At 37.0% G+C, this 19,934-nt stretch overlaps 1 protein-coding gene across 1 annotated transcript in view; it reads right to left on the bottom strand.

Moving 5' to 3' along the window:
- fam171a2a (family with sequence similarity 171 member A2a) overlaps positions 1 to 19,934 on the bottom strand; it is a 59,352-nt gene that overhangs the window by 2,869 nt on the left and 36,549 nt on the right. Inside the window, exons 3-7 of the mRNA XM_056453346.1 lie at positions 17,035 to 17,127; positions 4,216 to 4,374; positions 3,903 to 4,082; positions 1,042 to 1,155; positions 293 to 419 (exon numbers count right to left, since the gene is read on the bottom strand). Of these exons, the coding sequence (XP_056309321.1) occupies positions 293 to 419; positions 1,042 to 1,155; positions 3,903 to 4,082; positions 4,216 to 4,374; positions 17,035 to 17,127 (673 nt within the window). The remainder of the gene's footprint in view (positions 1 to 292; positions 420 to 1,041; positions 1,156 to 3,902; positions 4,083 to 4,215; positions 4,375 to 17,034; positions 17,128 to 19,934) is intronic.

Genomic DNA, 19,934 nt, shown 5'->3' on the forward strand with positions numbered 1-19,934 from the left:
AATGCTGGTTGCTGTGACCCATCGACTTCCATAGTAGATAAAAAAGACTATGGAAGTCAATGGGAACCAAAGATCTTCTTTTGTGTTCAACAGAATAAACTCAAATAGATTTTGAACACGATTAAATGCTTTTTGATTCATTTTCATCAAGTATTTTTTGTCTTGCTATGAAATGGGTTTATTCACTTATTACTAAGGCATAGGAATATCAGTTAATCAGTTTTACACACAACAAACATACAGAGTGAAAATATGTGGGGTAAGCACACTACAAACATACACAAAGTTATACCTGCAGTAGTACAGTAGCAAACACAGGAGAATAAGCACTAGCAGTGCCATGGCACCCAGAATCGCCAGCAGGAAAATGGTGTGATAGGTAGTGATGTCTCTTAGTCCAGAGGTGTTCAGACCAGATCCTTCAAAAAATACACATATCTTAAGCATTAAAAATAAACCAATAAATCATCAGTAATGTTACATGATGAAAATGCCAGTCTGTGCATAATATTTACTAGGCATGGGCTGGTATAAGTTTCTGATGGTATGATAACCTTAGATAAATATTTCACGGTATTACAGTATTGTGCTCACTGCTCCAAAATATATTCTTTTTTTAATGTCTGGGTAAAAAACAAACAAAATTCCCCTTTGAAAACAACATTTTATTTTTTGAAAGATTTATAATATTTTGAAACAGTAAACATATCAGGCTAAATAATTCAAATGAATCATTGACTTCTACTGTATTGATTGGTTTCAAAAACACAGATTTCTTTACAATTTAAAATGGCATCTTTGGATATTTTTTCTGCTGAAGATACTGTTGTCCTAAAAAAGTAAATAAAAAAATCTTACACATACCTTAGGAACGGTATTACAAACCTTAGGAACGGTTTTAAAACCTTGACTTTTCCAAACCGTGGCATACCTTGAAAACGGTTATCGTCCCATGCCTAATGTTTACTGATCTTAAAAATGAACTACAGTATATCTTTAAAATGTGTGTTATATAGTGTAATTTAATGCAACTGGTCTCACCTGAGGTTGAGGGAAATGCTGCAAGCCAGTATCCTAACTTTGGAGCCACAAAACTCCATGTCATTTGAGTGTCCTCCTTTTTAATGTATCCTGCACCACTTCTGACCCATAGACCTGCAGCAAATCAGGACATCATTACAAATTGAACAGACATGGATAAATGCAATGAAATCTTGCTTCAGCTTACAGTAAAAGCTCAATTAAATGTGAATTGGCAGTGTGCCAGGGACAGATTAGACCCAAACTGTGCCAAATTGCACATTCAATTGCTTTTCTTCATTAAAAAGTCATTTTAGGTCTAGGATCAGTCTAGGTTACCATGCACTATTCAAAATCACACAATAATGAAATATAGAGCACCAAAGCAAGGCAACGAGGGGCACAAATTCTCCAAAAAGCCCAAGGCCAGACAAAAGAACACAGAGAGTTAATAGGTTCTGACAGGGTGAACCCTGACAAACACAATCTCAAATGTCGCCCTCCCCTAAAGACAACACTCTCGCTTTGCTGGGCTTTACAACTAGAGCATACTGAAATAGACCTGTTACTATATTTTATTTTTAAAAAGCAACAACATGAAATGGTTTTTACTCTTATAATTTTTTATTGCCTATTAAATACTGCTGTTTATAATTTCAGAATTCACAACCTTGTGCACTTTCAGCTTTAAAGTAGCAACCTAAGAAACCAAACATTAACTAGAGCACTAAACAGAGACAGGCAGCTGTGCGCAATGTGTAATTATGCACACTAGAAGGTGCTATATGTTCAGTGCTGTGAAGCAGGGGGCTTTCCCAGTATAATAAACCCCTCCAAGAGCCATGTGCATAAGCATCCGCTCTCTCTGTATGGGCTGTTTTGTCTGTGATCTGTCTCCAAAACAAACAGGGCCTTAGTAGCCACATGGTAAATCTTCAGCAAGACAATGAATGTTTTCATAATCAGAATACATTGGGGCACTTAGTCCCCACCCTTTTTTTTTATTTAGAAAAACCAGAGGGTTGGGACTTAGCAATAGGTGACATCATGTATACTGGTGCTGCATTAGTGTATACGACTCCGAGAGTGAGTCAGGGCTCTTTGTTGTGCTTTGAGAATGCAGCCGCCTTCTCATTTGTATTCTCAACATCCACATTTTTACAGTCTACAGAGCAGCAAGTCTCAAACAATAAAGTCTTCTGTAGCTTCGAGCACATGCGTCCATCACATGGTGAAAAACAAACTGCCCATCATTCAAGAATACAGGTCCCTGTTCTGCAGAACTAACTCTACTCTGAAACACAGTCTAACTGACTACACACAATGAATAATCAGGATTGTCTTTTTCTAAAGCTTTACTAGCATTTCAGTCTAGACAAAATTCTGATATTTTGGTAACTGTTGGCGCAGACTAATCATATGCATGTATCAAGCTACTGTGTGCTCCTATATCAAACCAATTCCTCTAGGGGGCAATACACAGACACTATTCTCTGACAACATCCTTAACTTGTCAGTTAGGTTGACAACCGGACAAGAGTCAAAGGTGTCAGAGACTCTCTCTCACTGACAACCACACACTTAAATGCAATATGGGTCATCTTTAATTAACCTACTTGTATGACCTAATTAACCTACTTGTACTTGTATAACCCATGCAATGGTAGGTGGTAAAGTACGATTTCCATAAAGGGACCAAAATAGAGTGGCAGCCCATATATAAACATATATTTATTTATGGCCCCTTTGATGGGCATCTGTCCAAGTATTACCCTTCCCTGACCAATCATTCATTTGCCTTCTGCACTGGGTGAGTAAATGGGGGATCTGGGATTAGGTTGCCATAGACTAAGCTGCTTATGTTAAAATCATTTGAGATTTCTCTGTGGAGTTAAGTAATCTTTTAACACACTTTAGGAGAGATCCTAATAAGCAGTCCAACCAATGGAATAAAAAAGTAACGTTTGCAACTATATGAGAAACAATCCACAGAAACTAAGAGCTGAATGTAAAGCCAGAAAACAACCGAATACCCTCTTTTAGTCATATAGATTTTTCCACCAGAGCTGTTCTCTTTATTAAACTGGCATCAGTAAATAATCTAGAGAATTCTGCAAAGCTTGCCATGTACTAAATCACATCCTGTTTTGGGAACAATGTCATGACAGGGTCAGTGTCTGGAGATGATTTCTGCTTTATGAATTGGCAGGCTATTATCTCTTCAATGTGAGAAGACCTTTCTTTGCTTTCTTTTGATTTGTGCTGCACACTCACTTCAACGGTTCTTACTTCACCTGGACCTGCCTGAAATTACTCTCAAATAGTTCTTGAGGATTTCAGTGTCTTTCTTATGCCTCAACTCTACCTTCTCTCTGCCTCTTGTTCGCTATTTAAAAATGTACAACCCCCCTATCCCAAAAGCCCCTGTGTCTTCCTCTGAGTCCACTTATTGTGACTTAATTTTGCATGAACTGTCACAGATGTGCCCATCGCTGCTCCTGTAAGGACTTGTCCTACAGAATTTAACTCTGTCCCAACATACTTGCTGGAAGTTTCCAGTAATCCTGAAGACCTCAATTAACTAGTTAAGTTGTTTAACTAGGATCGGAGGTAAACTCTGTCTGCAGGAAGGTGACACTATAAGAGCAGCACTAGAGCACTAGCACTAAACTAATGTAGCTTTGGGTTAACCCAGTGGTTCTCAATTCCGGTCCGTGGGCCCTCCTGCCTTGAACATTGTATTTGTATTATTTGACACACAAGAATCAGTGGATTTTCCTGTTAACAAGTTGATGATCTGATTCAGGTATGTTAAGTAAGCAAGTAAGGAATTGAGAACAACTGGGTAAACCCAAGTTTCAGTGTTGCATTTAAATGTTTACCTGTCTTGTCCTCAAATCTCCAGACTGGGACACTGGTGGCAGTCTTAAGAGGAGAGTCAGAAGGAAGGGGGATGGAGATGTGGATGGGTTCTGACACCTGAACCTCAGTGCCATTGGGCCCAGTGAGCTGAGCGCACATTGCAGCTAGTGCAGTTAGCTCTACCCAACTACTGTTGATTCCTGAATCAAGACAGACAGTAATATAATGAGGCCATATTTGCAAGCCATTCTTTGCAATGGTTAATGATTGCACTTAGGAGTGAAATAGTAATGACCAGACGGATGGGAGACCTATTTCGTTGGGTAAACTCACCCGTTGAATTGTTCTCCATGGCGAGTGGGTAAGGAAAGCCTCCAAGCTCATACTGACTCCGGGAAGAGGTCAGCATTGCAGAGAGGGTGATTTGGGAGTTGTTTAGGGGTGGTTGGATGGCTCTTCTCTGAAGCTGTACCCATGGCTGTCTCCGGGATCCTAGAAAACAGAGATTTAAACAAGTCGATATTGAAATTTACTGGTATAGTGAGTAAGGATGGAATAATCGTGAAGAATTTATTGAGTCTGTTTATGACAAGGACCAAGTCATTAGTATTTCACAAATTGGACTAAAATAGTTGCCCTGTGTGACACACTGTTCTGAATAAGAACCAGTTATTGGTTCCCAGCCCTAATAATGAGCTGCTAAAGAGTTTGTTTCCATGTGATTCACTCGTGAATGCTGTTTTATAGGATTCTGTCAATAGCTAATTCCTTTAAGCAGTGCTTGTATTATAATGAGCAAGTGATTAAACCTTTTTCTTTTTCAGCTGCCTCCTACTATGTGTTATCCTACTCTCTTGCCTGTAAGAAAGAAGAATCGCAAAATAGTTGCGGCGCAAAAAGGGAAATAATAATTTCAAATAATTACTAAAACATATCTTTAAAAAAAGATGTTTCTAGAATTAGGCTAATTATGAATGCCTTCCATGTTTCATGAAACATTTTATGAGAGAATCCTAAGCTCAGAATCCACACTACAGTAATCCCTACCCCTCCTCCACTTAGCTAACGTAGTGTGCAAAGCGGCAAATAGGAAGGCCTATAAATATAAGCGTGTATGTCTCACTGTAGGCTGTTTGCTCTGATTAGTGCTGGGTTAGCTGGTCACTGATCAGCACAGACATCCAGGATTGTGTGGCAGTGCTTAGCGACCATTGAAAGCAGGCATGCTGTGACATTCCCTCTTTGATTTTAGCTTTTTTGGTAAGAGCTATTCATTTGTTTACTTGCCATTTGATGAGCAGAGGAATTAATAGCATGCAGTGTATTCATCTGGATCTCTCAAATTAAACATAACGTAATTTGTGTTTTATAAACAGAAACAAACATGTAAATTAGCACTTAAGACACAAGTAAGGTTCAGTTAAGTCCCCAATATGTTTCAAATGAAATTGAAGAATGAAATGAAATGTCATTTCAGACAAAAAGTTTGTTTTGAGTTTGTTTCGACAGTTTGAAACAGCTCACTAAAGCAAAATTGCTGAGGTGTGCGTTTTGTGACGCTGTGATTTGTTATGCAATCGGTGGGCATGCTGTAGAACTTATTTGACATATGAGGGATGCACTGATCCCGACACTTGGATCGGATATCGGTTTGATACCGCATATTTTTGCTGGATCGGGTATCGGCCAGGTGGTACCGATCCAGATCCAATCTTGCGTGTGCGCTATAATCTGTGTAATTTATAAGCCAACAAAAGCCATAAAGGTAGCCTATTATAAGGGTCCAAAAAAGTTGTCGTATAGGCCTACTATAACCCAAATGTTCTGAAGCCATTCTATAGTTTCACAGCAACCGGGAGAGGGGTGGGTGGGTGGTGGGCAGTTATGCTTACACATACACTATGCACTCTGACTACATCAGTATTGTTGATAAGCCATGGTGGGCATTTCACTCTGTCTCATACTGACTGCTTTCAACCAATCGCAACAGACTGTCATCGGTTCAATCAGCATAGATTAGCTTCGCGCTAAGGAGGGCTTTGGGAACAAATGAATCGCTGAACAAATTAAATGGGAGTCTCTGGGATAATTAGGTAAAAATAAACACATATTAAAAGACAATTAAAGTGTTTTTTGACCTTGCATGCATATCAGCCTGTTGTTGGAGACCCTTAAAACCAAAATATGACCCAGCAGAGCACTCTGTCACTCAACCTTTTCAAACATATTTTTGCCCTCAAATGAAGAGTGAAAACGAACTTCATGTGAAGTACACTGGGGACTTTAGGCTATATTTTACAACCTAATCACAACAAATATCTTTAGATTTTGGATTCTTAGCCTAATTGTATACTGTAACAGTAGCAGCAATTTGCATCTTCCATGATAATAAGAATAGCTGCACCAGTGTCAGGTCGACAAAGCTTCCAATTCCACAAGATTGGGCTGCAGATGGTTGATTCCCTGTAAACCTGACACTGTAAACTATGATTATGCAGTAAAGGAACTGAACAGTCTATTTGGGACTATTTGCATCATCAGTTGGCAAGCCTCCTAAGGAGCTTGGGCAATTTGAATTGCACAGAGAATCCTCTTCACATGCAGAATCATGTGGTTGGCCTCCCCTGATGGGTTTCACTTTTTATATGCTCAATAATAATAATAATAACCCCCCCCTCCCCCCAAAAAAAAAAAAAAACAAAACAAAAAAACAATCACTGACCAAAGTGTTTTCCCAAACATTTAGTTTTCATTTATACAATCTTTAAATTGGACAATTGGGGGCATCGCGGTGGCGCAGTGGGTACCACAATCGCCTCACAGCAAGAGGGTCACTGGTTCGAGCCCCGGCTGGGTCAGTTGGCATTTATGTGTGGAGTTTGCATGTTCTGTCTGTGTTGGCGTGGGTTTCCTCCAGGTGTCTCACAGTCCAAAAACATGCAGTATAGGTTAACTGAATAAGCTAAATTGACCGTAGTGTTAAATTGACCGTAGTGTATGTGTGTGAATTGTATGTATGGATGTTTCCCAATGTTCGAGCTCACTAAAGAGACTCATGCTAAATCACTAAAGTGCACTTCTCTTAACAGCCAATATATCACCATTTCCACAACAAAGCCATGGTTTTAGATGCGTCATTAGGCTTTTTGTACAGAGGGCTGTTTGAACGCCATTAGTATTGCCGACCTTGGGGTCAAACTGTCTGAAGAAAACAATGAGAGTTAATGCTGAATGCCTGTTATCCATCCTGATATAGATGCGTTCATCTGTGTGAGTAAATAGATACAAATGGATAAATTGCTTTTAATTTGGTTAAAATTGTTAGCTATATCAATCAATTATTAATCTATTAGAAGTTTAGATGGTTCATATTACACTAAAAACTGTTGCAAACAATTTATATGGGCAGTTTCTGCTAACAATTTCAGGGCAAGACAGAGATGAGCCACTGTTACCAGAGGTAGGGGGAGAAATTGAGGTTGAGGCAGAGGAAAGTCAGGATCAAGAAGACAGAGAAGATCATGATGCAGATGTAAATGAAAATGGGTGCATGTCTAACATGACTGAATTGATTGATTCTAAAGATGTTTAGTTTGTTATAAACAATGTGCAATCTAAAAATAAAAACCAAGAAATTAAAGTGAAAATGTTACATTGTTGATGTTTGTGACCTTGAAAATAAACTTCAAGTGTATACTAACTTTTTTGTGTGGTTTTTTTTTTATTTTATGATGGTATAATGTTAGGGAAGTACAACTGTTTGGACCTGATGTCCACTACAATGGACAAAAAAAAAATACCCCTAAAGAGTGATGAATTAAAAAAATAATAATTTGATCTCATTAATGGGAGCCTCAAGAACTTTGAAAATATACTTTTATATTTTTCTGAAATTTGGAACATAATTCAGGTCTGAAGGGGTTAAAAACCAAATAAAATTTAGTAATGTTCAAACTTATTTGTTTGTTAAAATTCAGCCGAAATAAGTAGTTTGCAATGACTTACCTTAAAAAATGTAGTAAAACCAATTAATATTTTTAAGTGTAGGATTATTTATATGGTAGACAATTGTCAGTTCACCCAAAGAACATTTTAAGTGATCTTTAAAGATTAGCCATCTCTCAAAATTGTTGTGGCCTTTGTAAGCATGTAAGCCGCGCTAGAAACCCACAGAAAGCATCCAAATGATGAATGATGTCCAGAGATCAGTTCTGGAGTTCACCTGCAGACTGCCGTTTTGTCAATGGCTTGACTTACAGCAGTAAGAATGACTCAATAGCTATCTGTATCTCAATAGGGCCTGTGGCTGGAAGCTGTTCATGCAAGCAGGTCTTAGGAGATTTACATTCTACTCACACTCCAGCATGATTCTCACCAGTTTATTCTCAGAAAAACACTTTCTCTCCTCTTTCACCCTGCCTCTCTCTCCGGTCAGGGGAGTCATTTCTCATCTCTCTCTCCATTGCACATGTTCTTAGTTACAGATGTGATTGGGCTCCGTTGGGAGAGGAAGACGTCATGCCCCTCTTGTTCAGAGATTGGAAAAATGAAGGGGTAAAAAAAATGGATGTCTGATGATTGTATTATGCATAGTTATATGGTAGATTTAACTTAAGAAAGGGACATGGCGATATGCTTTTATTGTTATTACGAATATGTGATTAGACTTTAAAATATTGAAAATATTTTTTAAATTGCCATTGCTGGCTCGTCACTAAAAATTTGAATTTTAGTTTATGATAATTTGTAAATAACCATGCAAATGTAATATTAGAATCGAGAAGCAGCACAACAAAAATAACTGTTCGCGCCAGCAAAAGAAAGTAGGTGAATATGTGCACAACTGATGTCATGCTTTTTAAAAACTCACGCGCTCCCTTTTCCTTGCGTGCCTGGAAACGCAACTGGTGTGATCGGTTCTCTTTGAAATAGACGGGAAATAAAACGATACTTTCAAAAGCTCGAGATTTTTTGTAAGCAGCAGTGGTTGCTGCTTTCGCTTTAACCATTTTTTGAGATGATTATTAATGGGCCTAACATTAACTGTGTGCATACATTAATCCTTTCATTATCGTACGCGGAATGTTTTTCACCTGTTTTCTTTTGCTTACAGTTATTTTTGATAATATGTTTTATGACCATCCTTTACAATAACACTGCTTTAGTAGGAGATACACTTCCCTTTTTTGTATAGTTAACTGGTGAAATAACAACAAAATTGTGGCTAGTGAAAATGGCAAGTGGCTAGTAATGTTGGAAAACTACTAGCCACAGTTGCTGCTGATCAAAAACGTTAATGTCAAGCCTTGATAATAATTCCTTACATTTATGTAGCACTTTCCTAAACACTGAAAGCACTTTACACATTTTTGGGAGGAATTTCTTCATCCACCACCAGTGTGTAGCATCCACCTGCAAACGGCAGCCATATTGCGCCAGACGGCATACCACACACCAGCTGATCGGTGGAGTGATGAAGCCAATTATCATATGGGGATAGTTAGGAGGCCATGATGGGCAGAAGCCAGCGGGCAAATTTGGCCAGGATGCCAGTGTTTAACCCCTACTCTTTTTCGAAGGACATCCTGGGGTTTTTAACAACCACAGAGAGTCAGGACCTCGGTTTAACGTCTCATCTGAATGGCGGCGTTCTCTGAGCAGTATAGTGTCCCCTTCACTATATAGGGGCGTCAGGACCCACACAGACCACAGGTTGAGCACCCCCTTGCTGGCCTCACTAACACCACTTCCTGCAGCAACTTAGCTTTCTCATGTGGTCTCCCATCTAGATAATGACCGGGCACAGCCTTGCTTAGCTTCAGTGGCCAATCATGTTAGCGTTGCATAGAGCTAGCTGCCGCAACTGTGATCAGTTATGGCTACATCTTTCAGCCTTGAAATGAATCTGTATTCTGAAATAAACTCATTGAAATGCACTTAAAGCTAGTCCTTGTACTATTATTTACTCACCCTTTATTTGTTCCAAAACTATTCAACTTTCTTGTTTCTGTTAAATAAAAAATAAGATATTTTGAAGAAAGCTGGAAACCTAAAACAATTGACTTCCATGGTATTTGTTTTTTCCTAATATGGAAGTCACAGGTTTTCAGCTTTCGTCAAAACATCTTCTTTTGTGTTCAACAGAATAAAGAAATGTGTAAAGGTTTGGAATCACTTGAGGGTGAGTAAATAGTGAGTAAATGTATAGTTTGGAGTAAACTATTCCTATAAAGACATGTATACAAACACAATGATTTATAACTGTGACTTTCCCTACATTTACTTTCACACTTTTATATTTGCATGTTTCTAAACAAATCATCAAGCCCAAATCTATTGCGTGACTTCTTTTCAGGCTGGCATGCTGTTAGCACAAATATTCACCCACACTATGGTTCACAGCTCCGACTATTTCTGCGTGTACTTTTGCTTGAAGAAATCCTCCCAAAAACTCACACAGATATTCTGATGATGCATGTCTAGGAAAAACAATAAGGGCACATATTGCACTGACTCATTTCTAGGGGCATTGAAATGCTGTTTATAACAATAATTTACTGGTCAGCAGAATAACCTCATTGATAGTCTAGCAGATCTCAGATCAGGCTTTACATGACACACTCCTCCTACGCAACAGAGACTAATATACAACTCTTTAATAATAACCCCTCCTCTTTCAAAAAGCTCATTCTATTGCCACTGCCAGCGTTGCCTTGGTGATGCATTTTCAGGCAGGAAAAAAACAAGCCAGTGAGAGTTCAGATCTCTACTTTCCTCAGCAAGCACTGTTTTCTCTGACAGTGTATAAAGTAATACAAATGAGTTAAATGGGTGCATTAGTACAATTTTACCTGTAATTTAATTTATCAATATAAATCATTATCCAACATCTTTTTCCAATAAGTAAATAGTAAGTTTTATTCCTAGCTTTAGAAATAGGTTGATGAATTCAATGTCATTAAGATCATTACAGAATCTTTAAGGCACAAATCTGTAAAGTATCGTGTTTAATTTAAAGTTTCTAAGTACCCGAATTTGTAATCATTAAATACTAGGGCTGAACAATACATTGTTTGAGGATTGAAATCAAAATGTGTGTACTTGCAATAGTCACACAGCAGGTATAGATTATTTATTAAAGATTAAAAGCAAAATATATGATTATATATATATATATATATATATATATATATATATATATATATATATATATATATATTTAATCATATATTTGATCATGATCTTCATTGGATAAATAATAATAATAATAATAATAATAATAATAATAATAATAATAATAATAATATATATATATATATATATATATATATATATATATATATATATATATATATATATATATATATATATATATATATATATATAATTATTATTTATACAATGAAGATCATGATGAATGACTCAAATAACTTATTCATAATGTCATCTGGAATGGCAAAGAAAGCGTTCTTGCAGGACTCCGAGAGTCTATCAAGATCCTTTGGATTCATCTTCGATGCCTCCTCCTTCATCTTTCCCAGACATGCTCAATAATGTTCATATCTGGTGACTGGGCTGGCCAATCCTGGAGCACCTTGACCTTCTTTGCTTTCACAAAATTTTTTAAGTATGAGAAGGAGCGCTATCCCGCCAAAACATTTGACCTCTCTTGTGGTTTGTAATGTAATGGGCAGCACAAATGTCTTGATACCTCAGGCTTTCGATGTTGCCATCCACTTTGCAGATCTCTCACATGCCCCCATACTGAATGTAACCCCAAATCATGATTTTTCCTTCACCAAACTTGCCTGATTTCTGTGAAAATTCAATAGGTCTTCTGCAGTGTTTGTGATGATTGGGATGCAGTTCAACAGAAGATACCTTCTGCCACTTTTCCAAATAATCATCTAGATCTAGCCAAGAAATTATTTGTTGCTCTTACAACTGGGATCAACGACATGAGTTTTGTCAGGTAGTGTATATTGCAACAAAACAAAATATCGCAATATCAGTTAAAAGTGAACCCATTATCCTGCAACAGTAATTTGATAACTAAAATAAAGGTAAAACAAAATATAAATTGACAAAACATGGCTAAACAATATAAAAGCTAATTCAATACATTAAGAAATTAGATGATGTTTCATATCACGAATTAAACACAAAATACTAGTTGGTTAAAAATGTACATTAATGCTTCTTTAATTAAACGGAAAGGTCTGAAAGAAGAAATAATGTATCTGTGGTATTAAAGATGCCTGTGGATATTCACTTGAAATGTATTCAGTTTCAGTATTACACTTTACACACTAATTAAAATGTTTAAATTATACCGCAATGTCTGCTTCCATACTGAGCACAACAAGTTGCCCATTTATCTCTGGAACAGCTTGAGGACACTGAGGGTATTCTAAAACGAGAGCTTACTGAATGTAAAAAGGGAATGAGAGAAAGCTGTTGGCTTCTCAGCAGAAGTGGGGATGGGAGGACAACGCATCATTTGAGTGCATGCAACTAGAATCACTTGAGCACATCAGGGACTCACACACACAGTTTCATGGTCCCTGCATGCACAGAAAGATCGAGCTCATTAAGTTGATAAGAATCCGGCAGAAAGAGCTGTGTCAGGATGCTTACACAACACACACAGAAAAAAAGAGCGAGGCCCTTGATGCTCAAGTTTGCATGTAACACATTACATCATACTTATTCGTTCTCACCAGTTTTGCCTTTATAAATACCTTAATTATTTAACCCGTAAAATTAAAAACAAGTTGCTGGAAAACATTTGTTGTGAATACATGCAATCTAGTGGCAAAAATTACATACTGTGCCTTTATGTCCAACCCCAATTCTACCTGTTAGCCCTCCCCCCTACCCCTCATTTTGCACGTTCATGTGAATGGTAGGGGTATCCAAATTCTCTTTAGCTTGAAGGCGTAGAGCATCATACTTATTAGTTCTTGCTTTTATTTGGTCGGAACCTATTTTGCCTTTATAAATGCTTTAATTCTTCAAGCTTTACATTTAAAAACAAGCTGCTGGAAAACTTTGTTTGTTGTGAATACATGCAATCTAGTGGCAAAAATTACAATACTGTGCCTTTAGGTCCACTTCCAATTCTACCTCTTAGCCCTTCCCCCTACCCCTCATTTTGCACATTCACGTGAAGGAGGTGTGTCCCAGTTCTCTTTAGATCGAAGGTGTAGGGCGCAAGGGTAAGGTGTCACGATCATCAGCGATCCAGGCTTCAGCCGGACTATAATTCTGTCACTTTATGAACTACATATCCCATCATGCACCTCACACACACCAATTCCAATATCACAGTTGAATACACACACACATGTTGGATAACTTTATTTATTTGGATTGTGAAAGCAGAATTTATCTACGAGAGTGATTATACCGCCTCTCGATGGTGAGTGCGGTTATATTTATGGCAGGTATTTGGTACTTTGGTCATTTATTTCGGTAATTTGGCAACCGTCAAACGTCATCAGGGAAACCGTTGAATTTCCACTTAGTAAAAAAACGTTAGTGTTCCATTTGGGACGACACTACATATACTATGTTGTTGAGTGTGTAAGTGCATATGTACATAGTGCATAAGTGCAGTGTATAGTGTGCCATTTGGGATGGAACTATAGACTACTTACATTCACACACACATTACTGTGTCTTGTCTACTTGTAACACCATAAAGCGTTTTCTTGTCTTGCCGTGTCTAAACATATTTTTGACTCCTTGTCTTGTTTTTTGGTAATTTTGTTTTGCCGGCTGTACATACACATTTCTGACTATGCTTCTGGGTTGCCTTCATACTACTGTTTGTTCCTGTTGACCATTGCCAGCCTGACCAATCTCTATTAAATACAGCTGCATGTGGATCCTCACTCCATTGTCATCCGACTGTTATGTTAGAGAAGGACTAGATAGCCCTTGAAACAGAGATTTTCCAGGACCACACTAGAAACAAAGGGGTACAAAAAATTCCCAGAATATACCAGCCACAATGGCAAAATGGCTGCACATGTGAGTAAGGAAATGCACAAATCTATGTACTTTTTCGCATTATTATGCTTAATGCTTTATTCTGACCCTGCCATAAGAAAGGCATAGCATAAATCAAGACTCATCAGAGCATGTGATTCATTCATTGTGCAATTTCCATAATTCCATAATTCATCCATTGTGCAATTTTGGAGAGGAATTGTAGTTTTCAGTTTCCAGGTGTGTTATAGCACTATACACCTCAACTACAGTTTTACACTTTTAACCACTTCATGCTTGGTACTTTGTAATATTTAATAAAGTAAATGTTGCAGAAATGTTATCAAGTCAACTGGGTAAACCAAAATAGATTATTGAAATGTGACTTAATTTTTTGCTGTATTGCCCAGCCATAACACTGACCTTCAAAATCACCATCTTACAACTATAATCTGAGCCATAACACTCTCCATTAAACACCTCACTGGCACTGCAAAACACACGAGCCACCCAAGCAACACAGGCTGCAGTTTCTGTAAATCTTCCTCACGCTGCCAGAGGAAACAACCACCTGCCAAAGCAAACGTGTCATTTGATCATGTTTGTAAATCTTAGTCGACATTTATTGAGCATGGAATGTGGTGAAATAGCTCACAGACACCGTGTTCAGTCTCTGTTAAATTGCGTTTGCTTATTGGCAGCTCCTGAGAAACGAGACCATAGTGTTGGTCTGATTATGAAAGCACCAGCTCAGCAGTTCCACACATCTGCACATGTAAACGCCAAAGGGTGTGTGCCAATCAATGGAGCTGCTTTTGAATTGCAAGTTAACCATGTGGAACACAGCCTGGCTGAGCCACCACGGATTATTATTAATATTAAAGATGGAGATGAAGCATCGCCATAAAAAATAAAAAAAATAAATAAAAAAATTAAGAATTATGGCCAATCTAAATTAGAGCAAAAACTGTGATGTACTAGTTTATTTTTCTTGCTATGAATTCCCATTTCCTTTTTCAGTATATTATTTTAAAATTAATAAAATAGAGTTGAGATGTTTTAAAAATGATTAAACAAATTCACCCAAAAATTTAATTTAAATTTAGATTCTGTCATAATTTAATCACCTATCATTCCAACATTAATCACCTATCATCACCTAACAATAATCACCTATCATTCCAAACATGTATCCCATATAGAAATCTGATATATAGCAATATATGCAAATTACATATATGACATACAAGTTCATATTTTGATTTCACATATATAAAATATGCCAAATATTGCAAAAATGATAATTATATAACCTGGTTTTCTCCAAATGTAGCACCTGGCATTCATTCCAAAGAGTTAAATTTTAGTCTCATCAGACCAGAGAATTTAGTTTCTTTTGGTCTGAGAGTCCTTCAAATGGCTTTGGGCAAATTCCAGGTGGGGAGCGGCTTTCGTCTGACCACTCTACCATACAGGCCTGATTGGTGGATTTCTCCACAGATGGTTGTCCTACTGTAAGGTTCTCCTCTCTCCACAGAAGAACGCTGGAGCTTTGACAGAGTGACCATGGGGTTATTGATCACCTCCCTGACTAAGGCTCTTCTCCCCCGATGACTCAGCTTAGATGGCTGGCCAGCGCAAGGAAGAATCCTGGTGGTTCCAAACATCTTCCACTTACGGATGATGGAGGCCACTTCCACTTATCAGGCCACTGTGCTCACTGGAACTTTCAGAGCAGCAGAAATTTTTCTGTAACCTTCCCCAGCCTTGTGCCTTGAGACAATCCTGTCTCGGAGGTCTACAGACAATTCCTTTGTCTTCATGCTTGGTTTGTGCTTTGATATGCAATGTCAACCCTGGGACCTTCTATAGACAGGTGTATACCTTTTTCAATCATGTCCAATCAACTGAATTGACCACAGGTGAACTCCAATTAAGCTGCTGAAACATCTCAAGAATGATCAGTGGAAACTGAATGTACATAAGCTCAATTTAGAGCTTCACGGCAAAGGCTGTGAATATGATGTGTGAATGTGATGAATACATGTGATTTTTCAGATTTTTTAATTTTTATATATATTTTTTAACATTGTCATTATGGGGTATTGTGTATAGAATTTTGAGGAAATAAAAAATGTGGAAATAGTGAAGTGATACACACACACACACACACACACACGCACACGCACACGCACACGCACACACACACACACACAGTCAGAATTATTAGCCCCCCTTTGAATTTTTTTTCTTTTTTAAATATTTCCCAAATTATTTTTAACAGAGCAAGAAAATTTTCACAGTATGTCTGATAATATTTTTTCTCCTGGAGAAAGTCTTATTTGTTTTATTTCGGCAAGAATGAAAGCAGTTTTTAATTGAAAAAAAAATATTTTAAGGTCAAAATTCTTAGCCCTTTTAAGCTATCCCCCCCGATAGTCTACAGAACAAACCATTATTATATAATTACTTGCCTAATTACCCTAACCTGCCTAGTTAACCTAATTAAGCCTTTAAATGTCACTTTAAGCTGTATAGAAGTGTCCTAAAAAATATCTAGTCAAATATTATTTACTGTCATCATGGCAAAGATGAAATAAATCAGTTATTAGAAATGAGTTATTAAAACTATTATGTTTAGAAATGTGTTGAGAAAATCCTCTCTCAGTTAAACAGAAATTGGGGAAAAGATAAACAGAGGGGCAAATAATTCTGACTTCAAATGTATATGAAGAGTTCAGATACAAAAACCGCTGAGTGCCATCTCAAATTTCCATCAAAAATCAGCATTTTTCTCAGACTCCTGTTTATGTTTAGACTTTTTAAAGTGTGTATTCTTTGCCATAAACCTGAAATTACTAAACCGACACACAAGAGCCAGATGAAAATGCTCATTTTTGAAGGAAATTTCATATGGCTTTTAGATGTTTTTGCATCTGAACTCTTCATATATATATAATAATGTATTTTAACACATACACTATACGTACATATCTGTAATTCCAATGGTTGAAAACAATATGTATGCAAACAAACATTTTTGCAATATTTCACAATATATGTTGCATAAATTACATAGATAGCCAAATACGAAATTGTACGTCATAAAAGTAATTTGCATATATTTTATTTTATATGGGTATGTATGTAAAAACTCACCTGGTGAACCCAACAGTAACTGCACCACATCATCATACAGCAGGAGAGTTGCTGGTCTCTGAGGAAGTAGGTAGAGACTTACGGAGGCGTATACTGAAACACAAGTGAGAGAGAGAGAAAGACAACAGAGGAATAATTACAAAAATGTTTACAGAAGTGTTTTTAAAGAAACGTTTAATATTTAAAATATATTTATTATTCAGTAAGGATGCAATAAATTGACTAAAGGTAACAGTAAAGACATTTATTATTCAAATAATTATTAAGAATGTATTTCCATCACAACAACTGCTGTGCTTTCTGAAATCATTGAAATCATTGTTTCTGAAATAAGTACAGTTTTAAAATATTACACATCAGCAACTATTTTCATCACTAATAATGATTTTTTTCCTCTGACATTAATCAGCAAATACAAAGACCAACGTATAGTATAAAAACAGTAAGATTACATTGAAAAAATAATGTACATTCCACTCTGTTTCATATACAGTTGAAGTCAGAATTATTAACCCCCCTGTTTATTTTTTTACCAAATTTCTGTTTAACGTAGAGAAGATTTTTTCTAACACATTTCTAATCATAATAGTTTTAATAACTCATTTCTAATAACTGATTTATTTTATCTTTGATCCATGATGACAGTAAATTATATTTTTCAGACACTTCTATACAGCTTAAAGTGACATTTAAAGGCTTAACTGGGTTAATTAGGTTAACTAGGCAGGTTAGGGTAATTAGGCAAGTTATTGTATAACTATGGTTTGTTCTGTAGACAGTCGGAAAAAAAATATGTTAAAGGGGCTAATAATATTGACCCTAAAATGGTTCATAAAAAAAATTAAATACTGCTTTTATTCTAGCCAAAATAAAACAAATAAGACTATTTTTACCAGAAGAAAAAATATTATCAGACATACTGTGAACATTTCCTTTCTCTGTTAAACATCATTTGGGAAACATTTAAGAAAGGAAAAAAAAATCAAAAATCAAAAGGGGGTTAATAATTCTGACTTCAACTGCATACTCAAATGTTCATATTTTATTTACATATCAGTAAATGAATTGGTACTTGATGTAATTCAATAACTAATAGATCTAAAAGTCAAAACACTTAAAGGAAAACTGAGCTCTATTCAAATGAAAAAAACGTAAACTAAAAATCCAGCATGTTCTGCCTCTCTTCCTACACATTATCTTAGCATGAAATCTTCTAATTTTTGTTCTTCCAATTGTCCATCTAAACCCCCAAACCTTCCATTCTTTCTTATTGTGAGGGATCGTTTAGCCTGGAGAGCAAAGACTTCTGTATTTCCTGTAGAAAGGAACAGTAGTTATTCACCAGAGGTAGCTGCTAACTCGCAGGTGTGAGACATGACTCAGCACAGTCACATCCTCAAGTTCACAACACAGCACGAACCACAATCTCTCTTCATACAAGCCTTTGATAACACCAAGTAAAACCTCACAAAATGTGGAGCACTACCAGCCTATCAGCTCTGCAGACATTTACCAGATTTTTTGTTGTTGCAAAAATCAAAGCATTTGACACGTAATATATTAACTTTTAGAAGCCAGATTTGAATGTTACTCAAATGCCATGCCAAAATGACATAAAAGACTTTTAGTTGTATAATAAATGTATTCTTGCATTAAAACTACTGTGCCGGCATCATCTATCTTTGTCGGCTAATCTGAATTGTACCTCACCCTTGAGTGCTCTTCTACAGTCAGGGAAGAGGACATAAACTGGCAGTGCTCCAGAAGACTGCTGCATGCTGGGAGCTGAAATCCTCCGTGTCCATTTCCCATCTGCTATGGCACACTATAATGGCCTTTTTTTCTTTTGAGGACTGTTTAAATTGGATGTACGTCACGACATGGGAAAAAAAGGATAATATTAATTTTCGCTACATGCTGATCTTAAAGAAGTAACATATTTCAGAGCCACAAAAACATAGGTAGTTCCCTCTAGTAGATTTGTTATCTGAAATATGCACCAAAACATAGCCACGTATTGTAGAATTCACAAACATTTAGGGTGAGGCAGGTATTTCCAATGAGCCTGAGCTGTTAAAGATCAACAAATTGGCTGAGGACGTGTCTTCTTCTGCCAGCCCATAAAAGTGCTTTGGGTGTATGACTATATAGCCAATAGCTATACACAATAAATGCGCTATATAGTTAGGGTGCCTAGAGATAAACTTGTTCTTCTTCTGAAACTAATTTCTATATGCATCTCCTTCTAGACCATTCATACTACAACCTCCAAACTGGTCTGACGTGGATTTACACCATAAACAATCCATACTAGAAACATACTAACAAACGTACTAGTCATAATAGAAACATGTTATCAGCATTCTAATTCATATTAAAATCATGCTAACAGCAACATGCTAATTCATTTAGAACACCCTAGCAACACCTTAGCAACCACTCAAACCCCTAGCAATTGCCTAGTAACATCTTAGCAACTAGCTAGCAACACCTTAGTAACCACCTAGAACACCATAGCAACCGCCTAGCAACACCTTAGTAACCAGCTAGCAACCAACTAGTACACACTTGCAATCACCTAGAAACACCTTAGCAACAACCTAGAACACCATAGCAACACCTTAACAACTGCCTAGCAACCACTCAGAACACCCTAGCAACCACATAGCAACACCTTTTCAGAACAGTCAGAGTGCTTCTCTTAGTTTTTAAATCTCTAAAAAGCCTGGCAACTTCTTATCTGTCAGACATGTTAATTGAGCATCAGCCTGGTCGGTCTCTTCGGTCATCTAAACAGAGATTATTATGCATCCCTAAGTTGAGGCTAAAATGCAGAGATGACTGTGTCTTCGCAGTAGCTGGTCCTAGGTTGTAGAATGACCTGCCCCTCTTTATTAGAT

The sequence above is a fragment of the Danio aesculapii genome, chromosome 3, assembly GCF_903798145.1.
Source record: "Danio aesculapii chromosome 3, fDanAes4.1, whole genome shotgun sequence".
Classification (NCBI taxonomy): domain Eukaryota; kingdom Metazoa; phylum Chordata; class Actinopteri; order Cypriniformes; family Danionidae; genus Danio; species Danio aesculapii.